The sequence below is a fragment of the Mirounga leonina genome, unplaced genomic scaffold, assembly GCF_011800145.1.
Source record: "Mirounga leonina isolate KUSES-001 unplaced genomic scaffold, KU_Mleo_1.0 Mir_173, whole genome shotgun sequence".
Lineage (NCBI taxonomy): Eukaryota > Metazoa > Chordata > Mammalia > Carnivora > Phocidae > Mirounga > Mirounga leonina.
The window spans coordinates 70,578,209-70,599,107 of NW_023270447.1; the positions used below are offsets into that span (position 1 = coordinate 70,578,209).

Sequence of the window (20,899 nt, forward strand, 5' to 3'; positions counted from 1 at the left end):
AGCCTTAATTGTCACAGGAGAATAATCTTAGCTTTCCCTGCTGCTGGAGGTTGGTTTCACACAAGCCAAGAGAGGAAGAGCTCCAAGAACGGAGTGGTCAGCTGTGTGAGTAAGGTGGGGGCCAAGAGGCTGTGGACTCACTGAGAGCAGGTCAATGGCATGACCCTCCTGACAATGTTCAGCTCTGACCGCTGCACTTCTCATGGGCTGGGCGACACAGGGCTCCACTGGATCTGGAACCTGCCCAAATCTTGTAGAGCCTCAGGGCCTTTGCAGTGCTGTTCCCTCTTCCTGCAGGATCTTCACTGACCTTCTCGGCCATCAGGTCTCTCCTCAAATATCATCTCCCTAAAATCCTCTGCAGCCACTCTCTCTTTTAATTTGTTCATAGCACCCATCACCATTTCTCATTTGGTTTGTTTACTTCTTTAGTGTCTGCCTCCCCCCCACCCCCAACGGCTGCTCTACCAGAGCAATGCTCTCTCCTGCCTTACTTCCTGCTGAATCCCAGTGCCTAAAACGCTATCTTCCACGAATACTTACTCAATGAATCAACATCTGAGCAGAATAGAGTCCGCAAGTGCAGATGGGATTTTAAAGTCACCTCTCTTGATTTCCGTTTTCTCATTTGTTAAAGCTGGGGGGCGGGGGAGGGGGGGAAGCGGGGTGAGACCTCCTACCTGATCCTTTCTTTTTTTTTTTTTTAAAGATTTTATTTATTTATTTATTAGAGAGTGGCGAGAGAGAAACAGCATGAGAGAGGAGAGGGTCAGAGGGAGAAGCAGGCTCCCCGCTGAGCCGGGAGCCCGATGTGGGACTCGATCCCAGGACCTTGGGATCATGACCTGAGCCGAAGGCAGTCGCTTAACCAACTGAGCCACCCAGGCGCCCTACCTGATCCTTTCAACAAGGCATTGTTGGACCCAGACAGTAAATCTCTGGTCGGCGAAGCAAATCCTGCGCGGTAGGTCTGGGTGCAACACCGCCAGTGGCCAGTGGGTGGCAGCAAGTCACTACAGTTGAACGTGACAACACCTGGGCCTCCAAGGCAAAGAACACCTGAGGTTTAATCCCCCAACTGCCAACCTTGTTTATTATCACCCTCTGGGATGCAAGACTTTCTTAAACAAATCATGCACACCCCTGCTGCCCTGAAGGGAGAACACCGATCAGGTGTGTGAATTCAAATACCAGCTCTGCCCCTTCCCCCTGGTGCCCCAGGTTCCTTCACTTCTCTAAAGTGGGCGTCATTGTGAGCTCACCCGGTCGTTCTGAGTCTCCAGCAGATATGGCTGTGGAAGGACAGTATGTGGAGTCATGAAAGGGCTTTGAGGACTGCAGGGGCTTTGGGGTAGCCAGCTGGAGCCTGGACCTGCAGAGACCCCCATGAGCACCTCATTCTCCAGCCCATCTATGTCCACAGCCACCATGGTGCACCTGCTCCCGTGCAGCTGAACATGGCTGAAGACCGACACATCAGATGGCCCACCTTGCTCTAGATTGGCCCCCACAAACCTTGGGTGGTCCCCTGTGCTGGCAATCGAACCCCATTTCACTGGCCCATTCACTCTCCCGCTCTTGGGACTTCCCCATCTCTGCCCCTTTCCTCAAAACACCAAGGCCCCCTCCTGCCCCCTCCCTCACAGCCCTGACCTTATTTCTTTTTTCACTGAGAAAAGAGAACCAGTCAGAAGAGAACTCCACTTTCTCCCAAGGACCTGCAGTGCCCACAGTGTGCCGGGCCTCAGGCCTCCCTGGGATGCGCTGTCCGAGCTCCCACCCGCCCAAGGTTCGGCTCTTCTTCCAGCCACCCCCCCATCCCGCTGCTGCCAGTTCTAGCACAACTGCCTGGAGGGGGGTGGCCCACACCCACACTCTCGGGACCCCACTTCCACCAACCTCCTCCTTCCCTTGCACCAAGCCTCTGGTTCAGATCACCAGTGACCTCCTCTTCCCAATCCCACCTTTGGCCCTCACCGCACCCACCTCTGGGCAGTATTTGACGGTTGGGCATTTCTTCTTAGAAATGTTTCTCTTGGGCGCCTGGGCGGCTCAGTCGGTTAAGCGACTGCCTTCGGCTCAGGTCATGATCCTGGAGTCCCGGGATCGAGTCCCGCATCGGGCTCCCTGCTCGGCGGGGAGTCTGCTTCTCCCTCTGACCCTCCCCCCTCTCATGTGCTCTCTCTCATCCTCTCTCTCTGAAATAAATAAATAAAATCTTAAAAAAAAAAAAAGAAATGTTTCTCTTGACAGTAAAAAATTCAAAAAAAAAGAAAAAAAGAAATGTTTCCCTTGTTTCTGTGCCTTATGTCTTCTCTGGCTATGCTCACTTCCTGGTTGGCCTGGGAGGCCCCAGGGATGTCAAGTCCTCAGGGTGCCGACACTGCCCATGTTTGTATCCCCCATACTGAGCCCTGGCCCTGAACCCAGGGCTTGTATGTGTGTGACTCCATTTGGAGGTTGAATAGACCGCTCCAGCCTGACTTGTCAAAGCTGAGCTCTCGATTTTCACCCCTCCTAATCTGCTTCTCCCCAGCGTCCCCGTTCATGTATCAGCTGCTCCAGCCAAATGTCCTGGGGTCATCCTTGACTCCTCTCCTTGCCCCAGGTACCCCAGCTGGTCCCTCAGCAGATCCCCTTGACTCAACCTGTCCACCCTGTCCTGAACTGGCCATTTCTCACCACCAATACCCTGACTGCCCATCATTTTCCCAAATTGGCAGGAGCCCCCTCAGATTCTCTCTGCATTCCCGCTGCATGGATCTGCTCAAACCCTCCAGGGCCTTGCCTCCAGCTCACAACAAAGTCAAAGCCCTGCCTTACCATGAGGCCTGACAAATCAACCCCCAGGCCTCCCCCTGCCTCCTCTCCCAGCACCTCCCCTCACTCACTCTGCTCACCCACATGCAGCCCCTTGCCTTTTTTTTTTTTTTTTTTCTTTTTCTTTTTTAACAGTCTCCATCCCTGGCATTGGACTTGGCGGTTTGCAATGCCTGGGACTCTGATCTAGCGACCACACGGCCTCTCACTCTCTGCCCTCAGGTCTCTGCTCCTGTGCTCCCCCGGGCCCCCCGGACTAGCTGCCCCTGGTCCTTCTGCCTAAAATAGCATATCTTCCTTTATTCACTATCCTCTGGCTCTGCTTTATTTTTCCTCACAGCGTGTACTTTGTTATATATATATGTGCTTGTTTATGCTGTCTCTTTTCCCAACTGGAAGGTAAGCTCCATGAGCCTGGATTTTCATTGTGTGTTACCTGGGCCTAGAACAGTGCCAGGCACACACTAGGCCCTCAGATTTCTGCTGAGTGAATGGATAGAGGGGTGGATGGATGGAGGGATGGGTGGATGGATGGAGGGATGGAGGGATGGAGGGATCAGTGGATATGAATAGATGAATGGATGGACAACCACAGTTACAGCATCAGAGGGCAAAGCACAGAACACAAAACACACCAACATCTCTTTACATCTTCCCTAAAGCCCACTTATGTTTGTGCTTCCAGATACTTTGGGGGGCGGGGCGGTTGGGGTAGATGTTTCCACCCCCAATTTTCAGGCACTGGGAAGAGGTGAATTGGGAACAGGCTGCAGGCTGTCTGAGACTTCTGGGGTGGCCCCCAGAGCCCAACCCTTCTCACGTATCTGGGGGACAATTCTCCTTAGTCCTGGGGTGCTGGGAGAGTCCTCTGGTGTTAGCTGAGCTGAGGAGGCAGCAGCAAGATGGGTGGGGCTGACTCTGGCGGACGGGGAGGACCATCGCAGAGGCTGGGGGTCAGCGAACGGAGAAGCTTAACAAGGACACAGGAGGTGGGCGGCTTCGGCCTCTGGACCCTCACCTGCTGAAGGAATGTGGGTAGTCATCCTGACATGTCCCTGCCCTCGCCTCTGCCAACTTCCTTCGCTGTAGGACTGTTTTCTTTTCGAGCTCAGAGCCCCCCAAATACTGTTTTTATTTTTTATTTATTTATTTTTATTTTTTATTTTTTGTAAAGATTTTATTTATTTATTTTGACAGAGAGAGAGAGACAGTGAGAGAGGGAACACAAGCAGGGGGAATGGAAGAGGGAGAAGCAGGCTTCCCGCTGAGCAGAGAGCCCGATGCGGGGCTCGATCCCAGGACCCTGGGATCATGACCTGAGCCGAAGGCAGACGCTTAACGACTGAGCCACCCAGGCGCCTCCCAAATACTGTTTTTAAAGTTTTAGCATGCCTATGGAGGACACACAGTAGCGTCCATCCTATTTTGGACTTGGTTGTTTTCACACTTGTCCTTCCAACCTCCCAGGCTGGAGGCTTCTAAGACTGAGGTCAGGTCGCCGCACCCCCAGGGCTGGCCCATTAGCTGTGTGGCCAGAGGCTATGTCTGCTCCCTGAGGACCCCCAGACCCTGGGGCAGTGGGGGGGGTTTCTCTGAGTGGGCCAGGCCTGGGACCAGGGGCAGCCGGAGGCAGGGCCCTGGACGTGAACTGAACTTGCTTGAGGATTTGCATTATTGGACTTACTCCTCTGAACAACCCAGTGAGGGGGATACTAATACCCGAGGGGAAACCGAGGCACTGACACCCCTGTGGGCATGTGGGGGAGCCTGGAGTCACTCCCAGCCCGTCTGAGCCAGTATTCTCACCACGAGAGTGGGCGCCGTAGCTCACGCAGACCTTCCTGCTCGGCACAGGGGTCACTAACTGAACGAAAGGAAGGTACTGGTCCGTGCAGGCTGCCTCATGTCCAGGACATAGCCTTCGGGGTGCACAGGCTGTCAGGACATAAGGCTATCAGCCCTCCCCGCCCAGGGTCTGGGGGGTAAGGAGCAGGGAGCGTGGGGGCGGCTGCCTGAGGAGCTAACCTAGACTTCAGTCAGGCCCACTTTGGGAGAAAATGTTTTGAACCTTGGAAGTTGCCTCATCACACCCAGAAGCACTCAAACCTCTCTGCCTCCCCCCCCCCCACACTGCGTTTCCCCATGTGGCATACCAAGGCGTCTGGAGCACTTCCACGGTCGCCTCCCAACCTAAGGTGCTGTCCCCAGCAAGCTCCTGTGGAAAGGATGTGCCAGTAAAGAAAGGTTCTAGAGACACTCCCCCCCTCCCCACCTCGGGGACAGAGCCCTAGGCTGGGCAGAGGGAGGACCCTGGGCCCGAGCCTGTGAGAGACCCTGAAGCTGGTAGGGAGGGGACATCTGAGAAGGAAACTGGGGAGCAGTGGCAAACACAGCAGAGTGGGGGCCTGGCCAAGGGGCTGAGGGTCAGCCGGGGCCACAGGGCTGCCTGATTCTGTCCTCAAAGGTGTGCACATCTCAGAGCTGGCAGAGCCACCCAGGGGGGCTACCTTGGACTTACCCAGGGAGCAGCTACGACAGGGTCAGCACCAAAGGCAGAGACCAGCGTCAAAGGTCGGTCAGACACTTTGGGCTTTGCTGGGGCCGGTGGGGGGAGCAGGGTATTTCTTGGGCCTGGGGCTGCAGAGCTTAGCCACATTCTCCTTGCCAAACTCAGATCCTGCTGCGATCCCCTCCATGCCCTGCCCCTTGTCTCCCCCTGCGGACACCTGAGCCCGGGCTCCATGGCCTAGCAGACGGAGGCAGGCAGGAAGCCATTGAAGGTGGAGCTCATGGTGAAGGTGTAAGTGTCCATGGAGGGAAAGAAAAGCCAGTCCCCCACATCCAGCTCCGGCATCTGCAACTCCCCTAGGAAGAGCTTGTCAAAGGCATCACATGTGGGACCGTAGAGGGTACAGGGGAAGAGGGGCGGCTCTGAGCCGAACTCGTGCAGGGAGCAAAGAGCAGGGACTCAGAGAAGGAAGAGCCCCAGTGGGTCCCCCCAGCCCACTCCCCGGGGCCAGCCAGGCACGCCCGCAGGGCCCCAGCAGGAAAGGCACCCACACGGACACTTAACAGCCACCCATGGTGACCAAGGAGCGAGCGGTCCACATGTGCTGGGCACTGTGCTCAACCCTGCCCTCATGGGGTTTACAGTCTAGTGACGCAGCCCCGCCCTGCCCGGGCACAGATGGGGTCTCGGTTTTCCCCTACACAATGGGAGGATTTTATTCAACTGTCACTCAACATACCTGCCTCACACTTGGCGGCCCATCGGGATCACCTGGGGAGTTTTCACGAAGGCCTGAGGCCAGGCTTTCAACCCACTTGGGATTCCAATTTCAGCGGTCTGGGGCATCACCTGGGCATTAGGGACTCTTAAAGCTCCCCAGGTGATCTAATGTGGAGCTAAGTTTGAGAATCTCTCCTTTCTAAGTCTCCCACACCACCAGCATTCAAGGATTCTGGAAACACAACGCGTGCGTGCAGAGATGCACATGGAAACACACAGAGCCGAACAGATGCGCACGCACACCTACAGACTCACGTACCTGTACCCCCACCTACCTGTACGTCAGCCGGTTCCCCCACACAGAAGTGCACATGCAGGGACACAGGGCACCCGTGTGCGCGTCCCTGAACACGCATGTGGTGTGGCGATCTTCAAAGCCATCGACAGTCGGAGCTCCTTCACCTCCCCGCCTGCCACGGCGATCCCCACCTCTTGGGACTGGGGGCTGTAGGCAGCGGCCTCAGAGACTAGGAGTACCTGAGCCACATGGGGCCCCCTTACCTTCACCACAAGGGGCATCCTGGGGACAGCCTCCCTGAGGAAGATGGCCCTCACTGAGGTAGTACACCAGCTTCCGGTGGCCTCCTGGGAGCGGGGAGAGGGCAGCACTGAGGTGCGCGTGGCCAGTCTCAGCACCGACCCTCCAAGCCCAAGCGTGGAACCCTCCAGAGGGGCCCCAATCCGCGGCCCAGGGCTGGAGAACTCCTGCTCTCTGCTCCAGGAGTCTTCCTGACCCCATACCAGGTTGGGGCCTGTCCTCTGGGGTCCCGCTGTTCCCTCTGCCCAGCCAGCTTACCTACCTCACCCCTTCCTGCCCTCGAAAACCACACTGGAGTCTCTCACCCTGGCTTTTTGCTCGATCCTTCTGCCCCTGCCCCACCTGCGTGCTTCCCCCCGGGCCCCACGAGGCACACCAGGTCCTCTGTTTCTAGGGAACTGTGAGTAAAAACTGCTCCCTTTGGGACAGTGCCCATGTCCTACTATCAAGCCAGTTTCTTCGCAACCACTTAGTCTGCAGAATATTGCTTTCTTGAATCTAAACTCAGGGTTATACACAGGCATTCCAGCTACCACTTAGATACTCACATCTTTCTGAATATTGTTTTTTCCCCCCTCTGGGTCTTCTCCCCACTGTCTTCTCCCTGGTGTCAGTCACCCCATCTCCTCCCCTCCCCCACAGCTGCCATTACCGATCCTGTCTCCAGGGACCCCGGCCCTGGGTGTCCTAAGCCACTTCGCCATGACATCCTCAAGGCCGAGAGCTCAGCGAGTGACCAGCGTTTCAGCCAGGCAAATGGGGGGCCCTGCTACACCCCTAACTCACCGTGCTGTGTGGACACATTCCTTCCTCTCCCTGAGCCTCAGTATTCCCACCTGTAACATGGGAATGACCCAAAACTACCCCCTAGGATTGTTGAGAGAAATGAGACAAAATAGGTATTTCCCACAGAATACTTAATTATTAGCAGCTCTTATTATTGTGGAAATAAAAATAATAAGCCCCAAATACTTATAACTTGGACTTCCGTTAAATGGATGGCTAAAATCCTGTGCTGCGTATCCCAAAATTCTTTAACCACACACTTTGTGGGGAAATGAAATCAGTTGACACGAGCACCTTTGGGATTAAAAGCTGTGTGGGCCAGCACAACAAGGATAAGGGAGGAGATTACCGGGATTTATAAATATTTTTATGTCAGTTATCACAGAGCCACAGAACAGAGTGGTGAGATCTATTCGTACTCTCCATCTCATCATGAAATCGAGTTTCTGGTTCGTTCATTGTGTAAGAACAGCCACCCCACCCCACTCCTGCTGCAAAAATAACAATCTAATAACTCTCCCATGATGGTCAACTTCAGTTGTCACCCTCTAGATGTCACCCTTAACCTTTAGGCCACAACAACGACAATGTGGCCTTCTTATATTTGTTGTAAGAATTTGTATTGACTCAGTGCATATTTCATTGTAAGAATCTGCACCTGTTAGAAAGCACTTTCTGGAAGAATTTCAAATGCACGTCGGGAGCACAGTGGTGTCTGTGCTCTCATGAGCTGTATTCTGTGACTTTGCCTCCATAAATGTGATCTAAATTCATGGGCGGCTCAGGAAGGGCAAAGGACTTTGTCTTGGCTCTCTCTACCTCCCAGTGTACTTGAGAAGACACAATAGTGATACTAACAGGTTCATTCTTATTCCCGATTCACAGCTTGCCTCTCACTAATTAGGCACCGGGGGAGGAGCCCAGACCCTCCGTCCATCCTCTTCCGCAGGGCCCAGCGACGTCTGCACAGTGCCCTCCCCCCCTTCCCCCCAGTGCTGGCCCCCCCACCAGACTCCAGCACAGCCTTCTTGGCAATGAGGTTGACAGCTGCCATGCAGACAGACCCCGCGAAGAAGCGTCCGGGCTCCGCGATGATCTCCACACCGCTCCCCACGGGGAAGTCCTGGGCCAGGACAGCATTGATCACCCTCGCCATCTGCAGGGACAGACCCAGACCGTGATATGACCAGTCCCTATGTCGGGGCTTTACATGCACCATCCCTCTTCGTTTCCATAATAGCACAGTGGGGAGGTGTTATCATCCCCACTTTACTAGGGAGGAAACAGAAACTGTGGCCCAGAGAGGGGAAGTCACTTGCCCAAGGACACACAGCAGGGGTACAGACTGTAGCACCCTGAGATGTCTGAATTCCCAGCCACTGAAACCAATACATGGTCAGCAAAGATGGGATGGTCCCTGGATGGGGGGCACAGGGAGCTTCTACCTGACTGCAGCTCAGGGACATCAAGTAACACGTCTAAAGACAGACATGGAGCCAGACGTTCACACATGCTCGCATGTGCCCACAGGCCATGTGCACTGAGTCAGACAAAGACCTCGCAACAAAGACACATCCCAGCTACATGCATGCACCTGACTCAGTTACAAGAGCTCCCCCTACATGCAAGCACGTGCACACCGTCCCCGGAACCCAGCCCAGGCTCCCCCTGGTCCTCCTCTCTGACCTCTTAGGCTCGCAGCCCTCCTCTCCCGGGAAGCCCCCTCCGATGTCCAGGAGGCCCATCTCGAACACGCGCCGACAGTCAGCCAGGGCCTGGGTGAAGGCGCGCACCGTCTGGCGGTTCGAGCCCACGAGGAAGCTGGACGCAGGTCACGTGACGTGTGGAGAAACACACACGGGAACGTAAGGGTCCCTAAGAAGGGGGACATTCCGAAACGCCAACACGGGTAAAATGTGGAGACCAGTACGGATACACACACGCACCCCTGGATATACGTGTGGGGGTCCGCGGAGATGCACACATCGCCCGTGACCGGCCTTGAGTTGGGGTGCTCACGGTCGTACGGCAGTCACTTCTCTGGGCTGCCGCCTCCCAGTGCCTCGGTTGCAGGGTTCCCCTTCCCCTCCTTAGAGGGCCTGTGATCAGAACCCCAAGTCCCAGCCCCCCCCACTCCTGCAAGTAGGCGGGCTGAGGAACCAATCCAGGCCGTGTAGCGGGGGGCAGGGGAGGCCCTCGGCTCAGGTGCAAAATTTAAGGGGGTGCCAAAATACTGAGCCATCAAGATAAATAGCATTGGGCGCCTGGGTGGCTCGGTTGGTTGAGCGACTGCCTTCGGCTCGGGTCATGATCCTGGAGTCCCGGGATCGGGTCCCGCATCGGGCTCCCTGTTCAGCGGGGAGTCTGCTTCTCCCTCTGCCCCTCCCCCCTCTCATGCTCTCTCTCTCTCTCAAATAAATAAAAAATCTTTAAAAAAAAAAGATAAATAGCATTTAATGCAATATTTTTAAGAAGCAAAATTGATGCAAAAACATCCCCAACGAATGAAACACAGAAATTTTAAATAAAAGTAAAATTGGTAACAGTGGTTGGACTTCAGGACAAAAGGAAAAGTCAGGAATTCCAATCCTGTCTTAATTTAAAATTTTGATATTTTCCTCATCATGGGTTTTTGCATTAATCTTGAGTTTTAATTTAAAATACTGTATTAAGATGTTACTTATCTAGAGTACTAAGTTTTTGGCATCCCCTTACATTTTTCACCCAAGGTGGGTGCCTTGCTTGCCCTGCCCTAGTCCCAGATAAGACCCAGCTTCTTTGCTGAGGACAAATGGAGTATCTTGAGGCCCAGAGGGGCCACGGCTGACCAGAGGGCAAAGACTGGAGATTGGCAGTGAACACCAGGACCCATGCTTCTCGGGCAGGGAAAACCAGCACTCTCACCTGGCTCTAACCACTGCCAACCCCAGGGCCCTGGCAGGCTTGAGCAGATGTTCACACACCTCCAGGATGGCCCCGAACTTGGCGCTCAGGGGGAATGTGCTCTCGCTGTCCTGGGCCCACAGCCGGAGGACCAGCCTGGGAGAGGGTGCAAAAGATGCCAGGGGTTTTTAGACACGTGAGCCCCGAGGCCTGGATGCTTCACCCGCCCCCCTGTCCCCAATCTTTCTCCACCTTCCCACCTGTCCCTGCCTAGTTCCTCCAGCTGCTGAGTCCAAAAGGAACGAAAATACTCACCACTTAGAGACTTCTGCCCAGGCAAGAAAAAGCAGGAAAATGATAAAATTATACATACACCTTCTGTAGGCCCCAGATTACAGGATCAGCGATGTTAAATAACTTTCCCAAGACCACACAGCATGTGCTCATGAATCTGAAACATGAACCCTGGTCTACCTGACTCCAGTGTGAGTGCTTTTTCCGTGAGGTCGCGGGACCCTAGACCTCCTAATGCCAGGCTCCGCCCAGTGTCTATCAGATATAAGCGCTATTTCTTCGGCACCGATGTGCACCAGGGAAGTCACTGGGCCCACTGACCCAAATGCTTGTACTCTGCTCCTTGAACCTCTCCCAGGTCACCCCATGGTGACCACCTTCATCTGGTTGCAGAGACCCAACTCCACTGGCAGAGGCCCCAGGCTTGCTGTCCCTCGGCCCCTCTGTTTGCACCTGCCTGCCCCACCCCGCTGGTCTCACCTGGCCTTGGGGTGGTGCTGGGCCACCTTGCTCAGCTCCTCCTCACTGTCGAAGGTCAGGAGCCACACCCCGTGGCGGGCAGCGTACTGGATGTGGGAGACAGGCTTGCAGGGGTTGGCATCGATGATGCGCGAGGGGCGACGCCCAGGCGCAGCCCCTGCTCCAGCTCCACCTGGCATGGGGGGGACCGCGCCAGGGGCCCTCCGGGGCCAGAAACCTGGGGCATGAGCACAAAGGGCTGCCCTTGGCTGAATCCCTCCTCTGCACCTCGCACTGCGCTGGGCACATCTGCGCCACTTAGGCTTCTGGATGACTCTCAGGAAAGCAGAGTTGGCCCCATTTAAAGAGGAAGAACCTGCGGTGTGCGTGAAATGACTTGTGCCGGGACAGGAACGGGGCCTGTGGCTCAAAGCCTGTGCCCTTCCACTCACTGGCTCCCATTGCCTGCCCGAGTCACGCGGCCCAGCGGCAGGTCGAGCCCCCATAGTTCATTCATTTCTTCCTTCAAAATCAAGTGAGTATTTCCTGTCTCGGCCACTGTCCTAGGTGCCGTGGGCCCCACTCCAAGATCCCCGGCGGCTGGCCTCCTGCCCCCAGGAAGTGTCAGGCCCGCGAAGAGGCCCCCGGCAGCGGGCACAGGCTCACCTGGCTGGCACAGTCGAAGCCGGTGCCCAGGGTGGCCAGGACGCGCAGCACCCAGGTGCTGTTGCAGCACTTCACAGCGTAGAAGGGTGAGACCCGCGGCAGGGCGCGGCAGAAGGCCTGATGGCGGCTGGCCAGTACGCCCAGGCTGGCGACCACGAAGGGCTCTCGGTGGTCCTGCCAGCGCCGGGAAAGAGGGAGGGGAGGCTGGGTGGTGGGTGCCTCACTTAGTCTTCACGATGACCTTGTGCGGTCGGTACTGTGTTAGTGCCATTTTATAGATGGGACAACAAGGGCTCAGAAATAAGAAGTCACATTGGGGCGCCTGGGTGGCTCAGTTGGTTAAGCGACTGCCTTCGGCTCAGGTCATGATCCTGGAGTCCCGGGATCGAGTCCCGCATCGAGTCCCGCATAGGGCTCCCTGCTCGGCGGGGAGTCTGCTTCTCCCTCTGACCCTCCCCCCTCTCATGCTCTCTCTATCTCATTCTCTCTCAAATGAATAAATAAAATCTTTAAAAAAAAAAAAAAAGAAATAGGAAGTCACTGGCTCAAGGTCATGCAGCGAGTACGGGGCAAAGACAGGATCTGACCCCAGATCTTCTAACTCTTTAAACACGTAAGGACAACAATGATCTTTGTGGATCAAAGCGGGGACAAGACGGCTCCAACCCTCCGCTACACAGCCTGGCACCGGGCAATTACAATTCCACGGGGTGATGGGAGGTATGAGAAGGGGTCAGAGAAACTATTCCATGACCCCCAGCAGAACTGAGCCTTGGAATAAGACCTAGTAAACGGAGCTATAGAACCACGAAACAGAAAGTCTTATTTCTTGTCCACCAAAGTAGGGACTGAGACTCACCCTCTCTGCTCCCTACTCCCTTCCACCCCCACCCTCCCTCCCTCTCCCTCCGTACTGAATCAGAGAGCTCCTGAATCTTCTTCAGGACCACGTGCCAGGCAGATTCCCCAGGCCCCAGCGCGATGAGCTCCTCTGGCCACATGCTTCCAAGGGTGCCTTGATTCCCCTTCAGGTTCCCAAGGGGGATGCTCATCCGCGACACTCCAGCAGCTCCCTCCAGCAGGCACGGTTCCAGTGTCCTGGAAAGGTTTTGCTCTAAGGATCTGGCCTCCTCCTTTCTCCCAGCCCCCTGCAAGTCCCAGGGGCCAAAGTTCCCTGGGGGCCTGCCAGTCCTCAGCTCTCCCATTCACCCAGAGAGCTCCATGGAGCCCTAGTGAGTTTTCCCATCTGTAGGATGGGCCACTGGCCTGGTCCAGCCTACTTCAGAGGCATGGTGGGAGACCAAGCAAGATGCACACACCGTGCATATGGAATAGAGGGTTGGCATCCTTTTCTAGACTCCTTCACACACATGTCCCCATTCACAAGTGAGAAAGTAGACGCACAGAAAGGATAATCAAAGAGTTCAAGATCTTCAGATTATGAGACTTACAGTTAGGGCCTAGGACATGATCTAGTCCAGCATCCCCATTTTACACACAGGGACAGGAGGCTCAGAGAAGGGAGGAGACTTGCCCAAGGTCACCAAGTGGTCAGTGGCCAGGCTAGGACTTGCACTTGAGCTCCCTAGAGCAGCCACGGGACCCACTGTTGGCCACACACCCCTGAGACCGAAGTGAGGGAAGCCTGCAGCCAGAGTCTGTCTATCTGTTTCAGCAGTTAGGATGGCATCCATGGTCCCCACTCCACACCCAGACTCACCTGGTGTCCATCACGACCTGCTTCTTCAGGCACAGCACAGGGGACTGGGATCTGTGGTGTCCTGGACTTCGGGTAAATCCCTGCAGGAAGTTCAGAGCTCAGCCCGGAGCTCAGGGGCTCTCCCTCCCAACCCCAACCTCTCAGGTCTGGAGAACAAGCCCTACTAGGTCACCCACACGGCAGCCCGCAGGGTGAGGTCAGACTCCTGTTATAAGTGAACATCAGCGAGGATCAGAGTAGAGGGACCCTGCAAACCCTGTCATCCACCATTCCCACTTCACAGATGGGAAACCGTGGGACCCAAAGATCTTCAGATGACTCAGTAGACCTGGAGGGAGAAACGGGAGCAAACCAGGACCTCCGACTTCAATCAGGAGCCGGTTCCAACTGCCTCAGACCATGAGCTGGTTTCTCCCAGTGCTGCGTCTCTGCTCTCCACCACACATTTAAATGTCTCACTGGAAGTTTCTATGAATGGAAAGGTGAGGCCATCTGCATCACTTGGTGTCCAGGCACATCCTTTCCCCTACCATCTCCCCACCCTCCCTCTCTATGTAGCCTTCTGAGGTTTCACCAGGTCACCTGCTGACCCTCCCAGGCTGAAGCCACCACCTTGGAGCTTCCTCACCTCTGGGACGTCAGCTCTTGCCTCCTGCTTACACCCCACCTCCGTGCTGTGACCCAGAAGGAAGGCCAGCGGGGAGCCCGCTACTGCCCGACTTCTCTGCCTGCCCTGCCCCACGTTCTTGTTGCCTGAGACCTCCCCCCTTGCCCACCTCCCAGTGGGAAGCCAGTGCTCCAACCCTTACCCCATCTCTCCCAGGCTCTGGGGGCTTAAGCATCTAGGAAGGGACAACAGGAAGAGCCTGGATTTGAGGAGGTCGGGGAGCTAATCCCATAACCTCTAGAGGCCTCGTGAATTCCATAAAATGGTGGGTGTCGGGGGAGATCTGTGATTCCAAACAAGATGGTAAAGTCCATGGCTTTTTTAGAGACCCCTGCCCACTCCCGCCCCAGACTGATTCGGGGTAGAAGCAACTTCCAGCTCAGCTTCTTACATGCTCTATGACTGGGCAGGTGACCTCCCCTCTAGAACCTCAAGTTCATCATCTGCAAGATGGGGGGTGATGGCCACCTCTGCGTCACAGCGTGAGCATGAGGATGAAATGAGAGGACACCTACGAAGTGTTTAGCAAAGGGCCAGCACATTCTAGGAATCCTGAGGACAACCCAGCAACAGCCAAGAGTACTAAGCCCTAAATAAATTATGTGACATACTTAATGTGGGTGATTCATAACAGCTCATGAGGCGGCTTCTCCCCAGCTACATACTTGTGGGACATGGGACAACAGGAATCTACCCCAGGCAGGCAATCCCTGAGGGAATGCAACCTTAACCCCAGGACAAGCTCTGTACCTGGATTAAGATGGACGAGACGCTCTGGTAGTCACCTGCCCGATGTCAGCCTGGGGCAGGAACAGCTTGCCCTGCTACAGGGCCACCTGTCTGGCCCCAACTTGTTGGCTCCAGGTAAATCCGTACAGAGAGAGCTGACCTTCCCAGACTGCCATGAAACAGGGGAGCCCAACGAGGAACACCCCCCTACGTCCCACCAGCCAGGGTAACTCACCTACCAAGGCCAGCTCGAAATAACAGGCCCACAGGTGCTGCTCAGACTCCTGCTGATGGGGGGACCATCAGAGCCCCATCAGAACCAGAAAGAACTGGGAAGAAGGACCCCTCGGTCTTTCCACCTGCGGGGCAGCTCGAGGAGAAAGTCTCTGTGTCCCTTGAATTCAACAAGAATTCGGGGGGTACAATTTAGCTTGGGAGAGATATCGGTTAGGGTCTAACCAGGAAAAGAAAGACCACTTCAACTATTTACAAGACAACTGAATGCAGAGAATGGTTTCCACAGGTGAAGAAGATGCTGAGGGCCAGACAGGGGAGAGTGATGCAAGCGAATCTTGGCAGGAAGTTGTCTCCAAAGGAAGAAGGGGTGCCCCCCAAACCAGGGCCTGGGGTCACTGTATGGAAGCTGGAACTGCAGACACGAAGCTGCTACCTAGGAAGCTACCTGGGACAGAGGGGAGGGGGAAACATACCCTGGCTTTTCCCATGGCCTCCCAGTCTCCTGCCAGGGCCCCCAGTGGCTGATCTCTGCTGGAAGCCAGTCCCCTAGGAGACAAAACAGAGAGGGGGAGGGACAGAGAAGGGGTCTGGAGGCCAGGAGGCCCAGGATGAGCGCAGGGGGTCAGAGGCTTCTGAGAGGTAGAGACATTTAACTGAACCCTCGAGGATGAGTAGGTGCCAGCCAGACCAAGCACCAGGGAAGAACATTCCAGGCGTAGGTGGCAGCTAGTGCAAAGGCTCAGAGAGGGGAACAAGTCTGGCCCCTGGAGGGATAGAAAGGAGTGCAGCGGACAGAAGGAGGGACACAGGAATTTCCCTGGGCTCCAAAGCTGATACATGTCAAGTATTAGCCTGCTATTACGGGCGTGAAAGTGGAGGGGCAGAGTGTGGCATCCAGAGCCCAAAGAGCCCCTCTAATAAGATGATCACCCAATCCAGACCCGATCTAGACCCAGCTAGACCCTTGGAGAGGGAAAGTCATTCCATTCCGTTCCTTTGCCAGCCTCCCTTTCCCTACCACGTACACAACCCTGAAGGAGGCTCCTTGTCCATCTCCTTGTCTCTCCAGCTACAGACACCACCCAGGTTGTCCCTGACCCTCTCTCCAAAGCTGCAGCGACTTGCTCTCTTGGGCACAGGTGCTCCCTTTGTCAGAAACACCCTTCTATCACCCTGGAGGATGTTGAAATCATGCTTCCTGTTGCTTCCAGGAATCATTTGGTCAGGATCAGATTCAAGGGTGGACCAACCAGCTCAGCTGCTGAGGTACCACAACACCGGAAAATGAGAGGAGAGAAAGAAAGCCGGAGAAGAAAACTGAGTCTTACCAAACCTCAGTATGAGACTGGAAATCACACTTTGGTAGATCATTTGGAGTGAGGTTATAATCATGTAGTCACTTCTTGTGATCAACCTGGCTTCAGAAGAGGCTGGGTTTGCTGAACCGTGGGCTTTTGCTTTGCTGAAGAAAGGCTGCAAGTCTGGACAGAACTGAACTGCTTAGGACAAGAGGGGTGGGATGCTGTCACCGAAAGGCCCACACTTACCCTCCCTCCATAAAAATCCGCTCTAAATGGATGTTGAACAAATATTTGAGGAATATTTATTTAATGATGGATCAACTGGACATCCACACATAAAAGAATGAAGTGAACCCATACCTCACACCATATGTAAAAGTTAACTCAACATGGATGAAAGATCTAATAAATATAAGAGCAAAAACTATAAAACTCTCAGAAGACAAGGTGAGAGTATATTCATGACCTTGGGTTAGGCAAGGTTTCTTAGACAGGACACCAAATGAAATGGGGAGTGACTCAGTGAGTACAGGATTTCTTTATGAGTGACAAAAACATTCATACCTTCGATTGTGGTGATGGTTGCACCACTCAGTGAAGATACTAAAAACAGTCAAATTGCACACTTTAAATGGATGAAATGTATGGTATGTGAATTATATCTCAAAATAGGTTTTTTAAAAGAATATTCATTTAGGGGCGTCTGGATGGCTCAGTGCGTTAAGCATCCAACTCTTGGTTTTGGCTCAGGTCATGATCTCAGGGTCGTTGGATCGAGCCTCACATCAGGCCCTCTGCTCAACTCGGCATCTGTTGAAGATTCTCTCACCCTCTCCCTCTGCCCTTCCTGCTCATCCTCTCTCTCTCTCCCTCTCAAATAAATAAATCTTTTTAAAAAAATAAGTAAAAAAATAAAAGTATTCATTTAAAGAGACACCAAAATATTACTTACCTACAGAGGGGGCCTATGTGTCTCAGTCCAGCCCGAGCAAAGCAGATAGAACATAGATCTTGGACACCTGCAGGTCTGCGTTTGAATCATATCCAGAAACCTAGAAAGTTAGGTATCTTCTCTAAGCCTTGGGATTCCACCCACAGAAGGGGTATGGTAATAAGTACATACAAGGTAGATTCTTAAAGCACTGACTCTTAGATTGCCAGAATCTTTCAACCAAAGCATCTCAGACCTGAAAGAATGTGTAGTTCAACCTCCCTGTTAACCAGCGCAAAAATCCCCTTTTCAACTTCTGAAAAGGGATGGTCATCCCATTGGCTTGCTTGCATATCCCCTGGGACAGGGAGCTCATCCCCCTTCCCAAGACAGACACCTCTATTCTTGGTCAGCTCAGACTGATGTCAAGGTCTTTCTTTAAACTGTCCCTCTTGGCTGCCACTTATAGGCCCTGTGTCCTACCTTTAAGGCCCCACAGAACCCCTTCAGACATGAAGTTTGTGTCAATATGTCCTTGAGTCTGTCCTTTACTAGGTCAAACATTCCCATCTGACTTCCATTTGTTGAACCCTGTGGTTTTTCCAATGCAGAAACAAAGGCCCAGAGAGATTCACCACATGTAACATGGTGAGTTAGAGGACACACGGTGAGTAAGTGGCCCAGCACATATCTACCCCAAGCTCCTCTGACAGACAGCAGAATGTGGATCCCCAGGGTTAGCACGGGGTCTTCCCTGGGGCTCTGAGTTCTGTGTCTTGCCTCCTAGCCTAGGGATGAGTGCAGGATTTATCAAAGAGACATCATGACAAACACAGCATCCAGCCCCAAGGACAGCTCACTAACATTACCCCCCGCCTCCCGGTAGGGCTTGCATCCTGGGTCCTTCCGAGATTGGAATGGTTGGAATGAATCACCAGTACCCAACAATTATGATAGTCTCTGGAAGAGCAGAAAGATGGGTAAAATAGGCTCTCTTTCCTCAAGTAATCCCCGGTGTTGTGAGAGCAATAGATATATAGACAACCAGAGAGCACGGAGGAAGACTTAGTATTCCCATTCTATTCAAGGAGACTCAAGGAGATGAAGAGATTCACCCAAGGTCATACAGTGACCAACATACAGAAAGCAGAAATTTGAACCCAGTTCTGTTGACCTCATAGCCTCTGTTCCTAGGAATTAAAAGGCAGCATAGGGGCACCTGGGTAGCTCAGTTGGTTAAGCATCTGACTCTTGGCTTTGCCTCAGGTCATGATCTCAGGGGTGTGAGATCAAGCCTCAGGTCAGGCTCTGCACTCAGCAGTGGAGTCTGCTTGTCTTTCTCCCTCTGCTCCCCACCACCACTAAATAAATAAATAAATAAATAAATAAATAAATAAATAAATAAATAAAAGGGAGCATAACTCAGTGACTACACACATAGAATTTAATGTGCCAAATGGAGATAATGGTGGTGGTGAAGATCATGTCATTATTTATCAAGTGCTTACTCATGACCAAGCCCCTTGCTGGGCAGCAAACCACCAAATACTCACAAAACCTTATGGATGTGGTTATGGTTATTATCCCCATTTTATAGGCAATGAAACCAAGGCACAGAGAGGCAGCATAGTAATAGAATCTACTTAATAGGCTCATGGAGAGTAATGAGATAATGCATATAAAGCCCACAGCCTAGTGCCTTCATGACGCTGGTTAAGAACTCACTAAACTGCTTAATGATAATGATAATGTTGGCATTATAAGGGCCTTAGAGATCATCTAAACCAGGGATTCTAAAACTTTTTGTCTTTTTTTTTTTTAAGATTTTATTTATTTATTTGACAGAGAGAGAATGAGAGAGCACATGAGAGGGGGGAGGGTCAGAGGGAGAAGCAGACTCCCTGATGAGCAGGGAGCCCAATGCGGGACTCGATCCCGGGACTCCAGGATCATGACCTGAGCCGAAGGCAGTCACTTAACCAACTGAGCCACCCAGGCGCCCCCCAAAACTTTTTGTCTTAAAAACTGAAATGTGGGCCCTCTAGTGGGTGTTTGTTATGCCCGGTGGGTGCCCAGCATCTTCGAACACCGGTGCCACGTGAAAGCAAGAAATGGACTTTCCCAGACTCCGTTGCGGCCAGGATGTGTGAGTATGACCCAGGCTCTATCAGGCTGATCTGAAGGCAATAAGAGCTAGCTAATATTATAAAAGTGACTCCAGTAGCCGTGGTGTGTAGTGGTGAGACAGTCGTTCATTAAGTTATTACCCGTTGTCAATTGGAATGAAGTTCCTTGAAAGTAAGGGACCTGATGTTCCCTGATATGGAATGGCACAAAAGGCATGAGGAACACGAGTATTAGGGGTGGAGTAACTTCTAATAATGGTCCTAGAGAATTTAGAGAAATAAAATGGCAAGCTCAGAGTCATAATTTGTTGGCGCAAGACATGGCCAGAGAATCAGAACTTTCTGTGACTAAACTATAAAGAATCTCTCATCTCTTGCAGCCAAAGAGATGAAGGAGCCAATATTCAAAATAAAAGTTTGAGCATACAAGTTACTATATTACAATGCGGGCCAAATGTACAGCCTTACCTCACACACGCACGTGCGTGCACACACGCATACACACGTGAACGGTATCCAAATGACCAGCAAGCGTATGAAAAGTGCTCAACACCAGTAGTGACCAAAGAAATGAAAACTGAAACCACATGAGATTCTACTCCTCCTCCCTAGTGTGGCCAAAATTAAAAAGGCTGGCAATGCCAAGTATTTTTGAAGATGTTGAAAAGCTGGAATTCCCATTCTTTCTGGTGGGGGTGTAACTGGTAAAATCACTTGGAAAAACTAGTTGGCAGTCTTTACTAAAGCTAAACATATACCTACCCTATGACTCAGCAATTCCCCTTCTGAGTATGCGTCCAACAGAAATAAGAAATACCCAACAGAACTGTGTCCACCAAAAGACGTGCCTGGTTGGCTAAGTCAGTGGAGCATGTGGCTCTTGATCTTGGGGTCATGAGTTCAGGCCCCATGTTGGGCATAGAGCTTACTTTAAAAAAAATATACAAAATATTCATAGAAGTCTCTTTACCAGGCCCAAACTGGGAACATTCCAAAAGTCCATCAACCATAGAAATAATAAACAAATTCATGTCTATGCTGTGGAACACTACACAGCAATGAAAAAGAGCAAACTAATGCTAAATATAGAAATGTGACTGACTCTCACAGATGTAATGTTGAGCAAAAGAAGCCAGACCCAAAATAATACTACATGCATACTTTATGATTCCATTTATGTGAAGTTCAAAAACAAGCAAAATTAATCAATGCTGATAGGAGAATCATTACTTCTGGGCAGGAGACTATTACCTGAGAGGGGGTGTGAGGGAGCCTTCTGGGGTGCTGGAAATGTTCTATCTTAGATCTTGTTCTGGGCCGGAGAAATGCAGAACACACACACACACACACAGATATCCCCTGCTTTTTGAGGGTTTGCCTTCTACCACTTCGCTTTTGTGGAAGACCTGCATTAGTAGCTGTTTTCGCTAACCAAAATAAATCCAAAGGGGAT

At 52.7% G+C, this 20,899-nt stretch overlaps 1 protein-coding gene across 1 annotated transcript; it reads right to left on the reverse strand.

The window, feature by feature from the left end:
* Positions 1 to 5,566: 5,566 nt before the first annotated feature.
* On the reverse strand, positions 5,567 to 12,787 carry LOC118019617 (antizyme inhibitor 2-like). Its single transcript, XM_035019000.1, is given in 10 exon segments — positions 5,567 to 5,761; positions 6,611 to 6,653; positions 6,655 to 6,694; positions 8,442 to 8,589; positions 9,074 to 9,254; positions 10,338 to 10,472; positions 11,091 to 11,229; positions 11,232 to 11,262; positions 11,736 to 11,909; positions 12,650 to 12,787. Coding segments are annotated over 10 exon segments (1,224 nt in total).
* Positions 12,788 to 20,899: the final 8,112 nt, after the last annotated feature.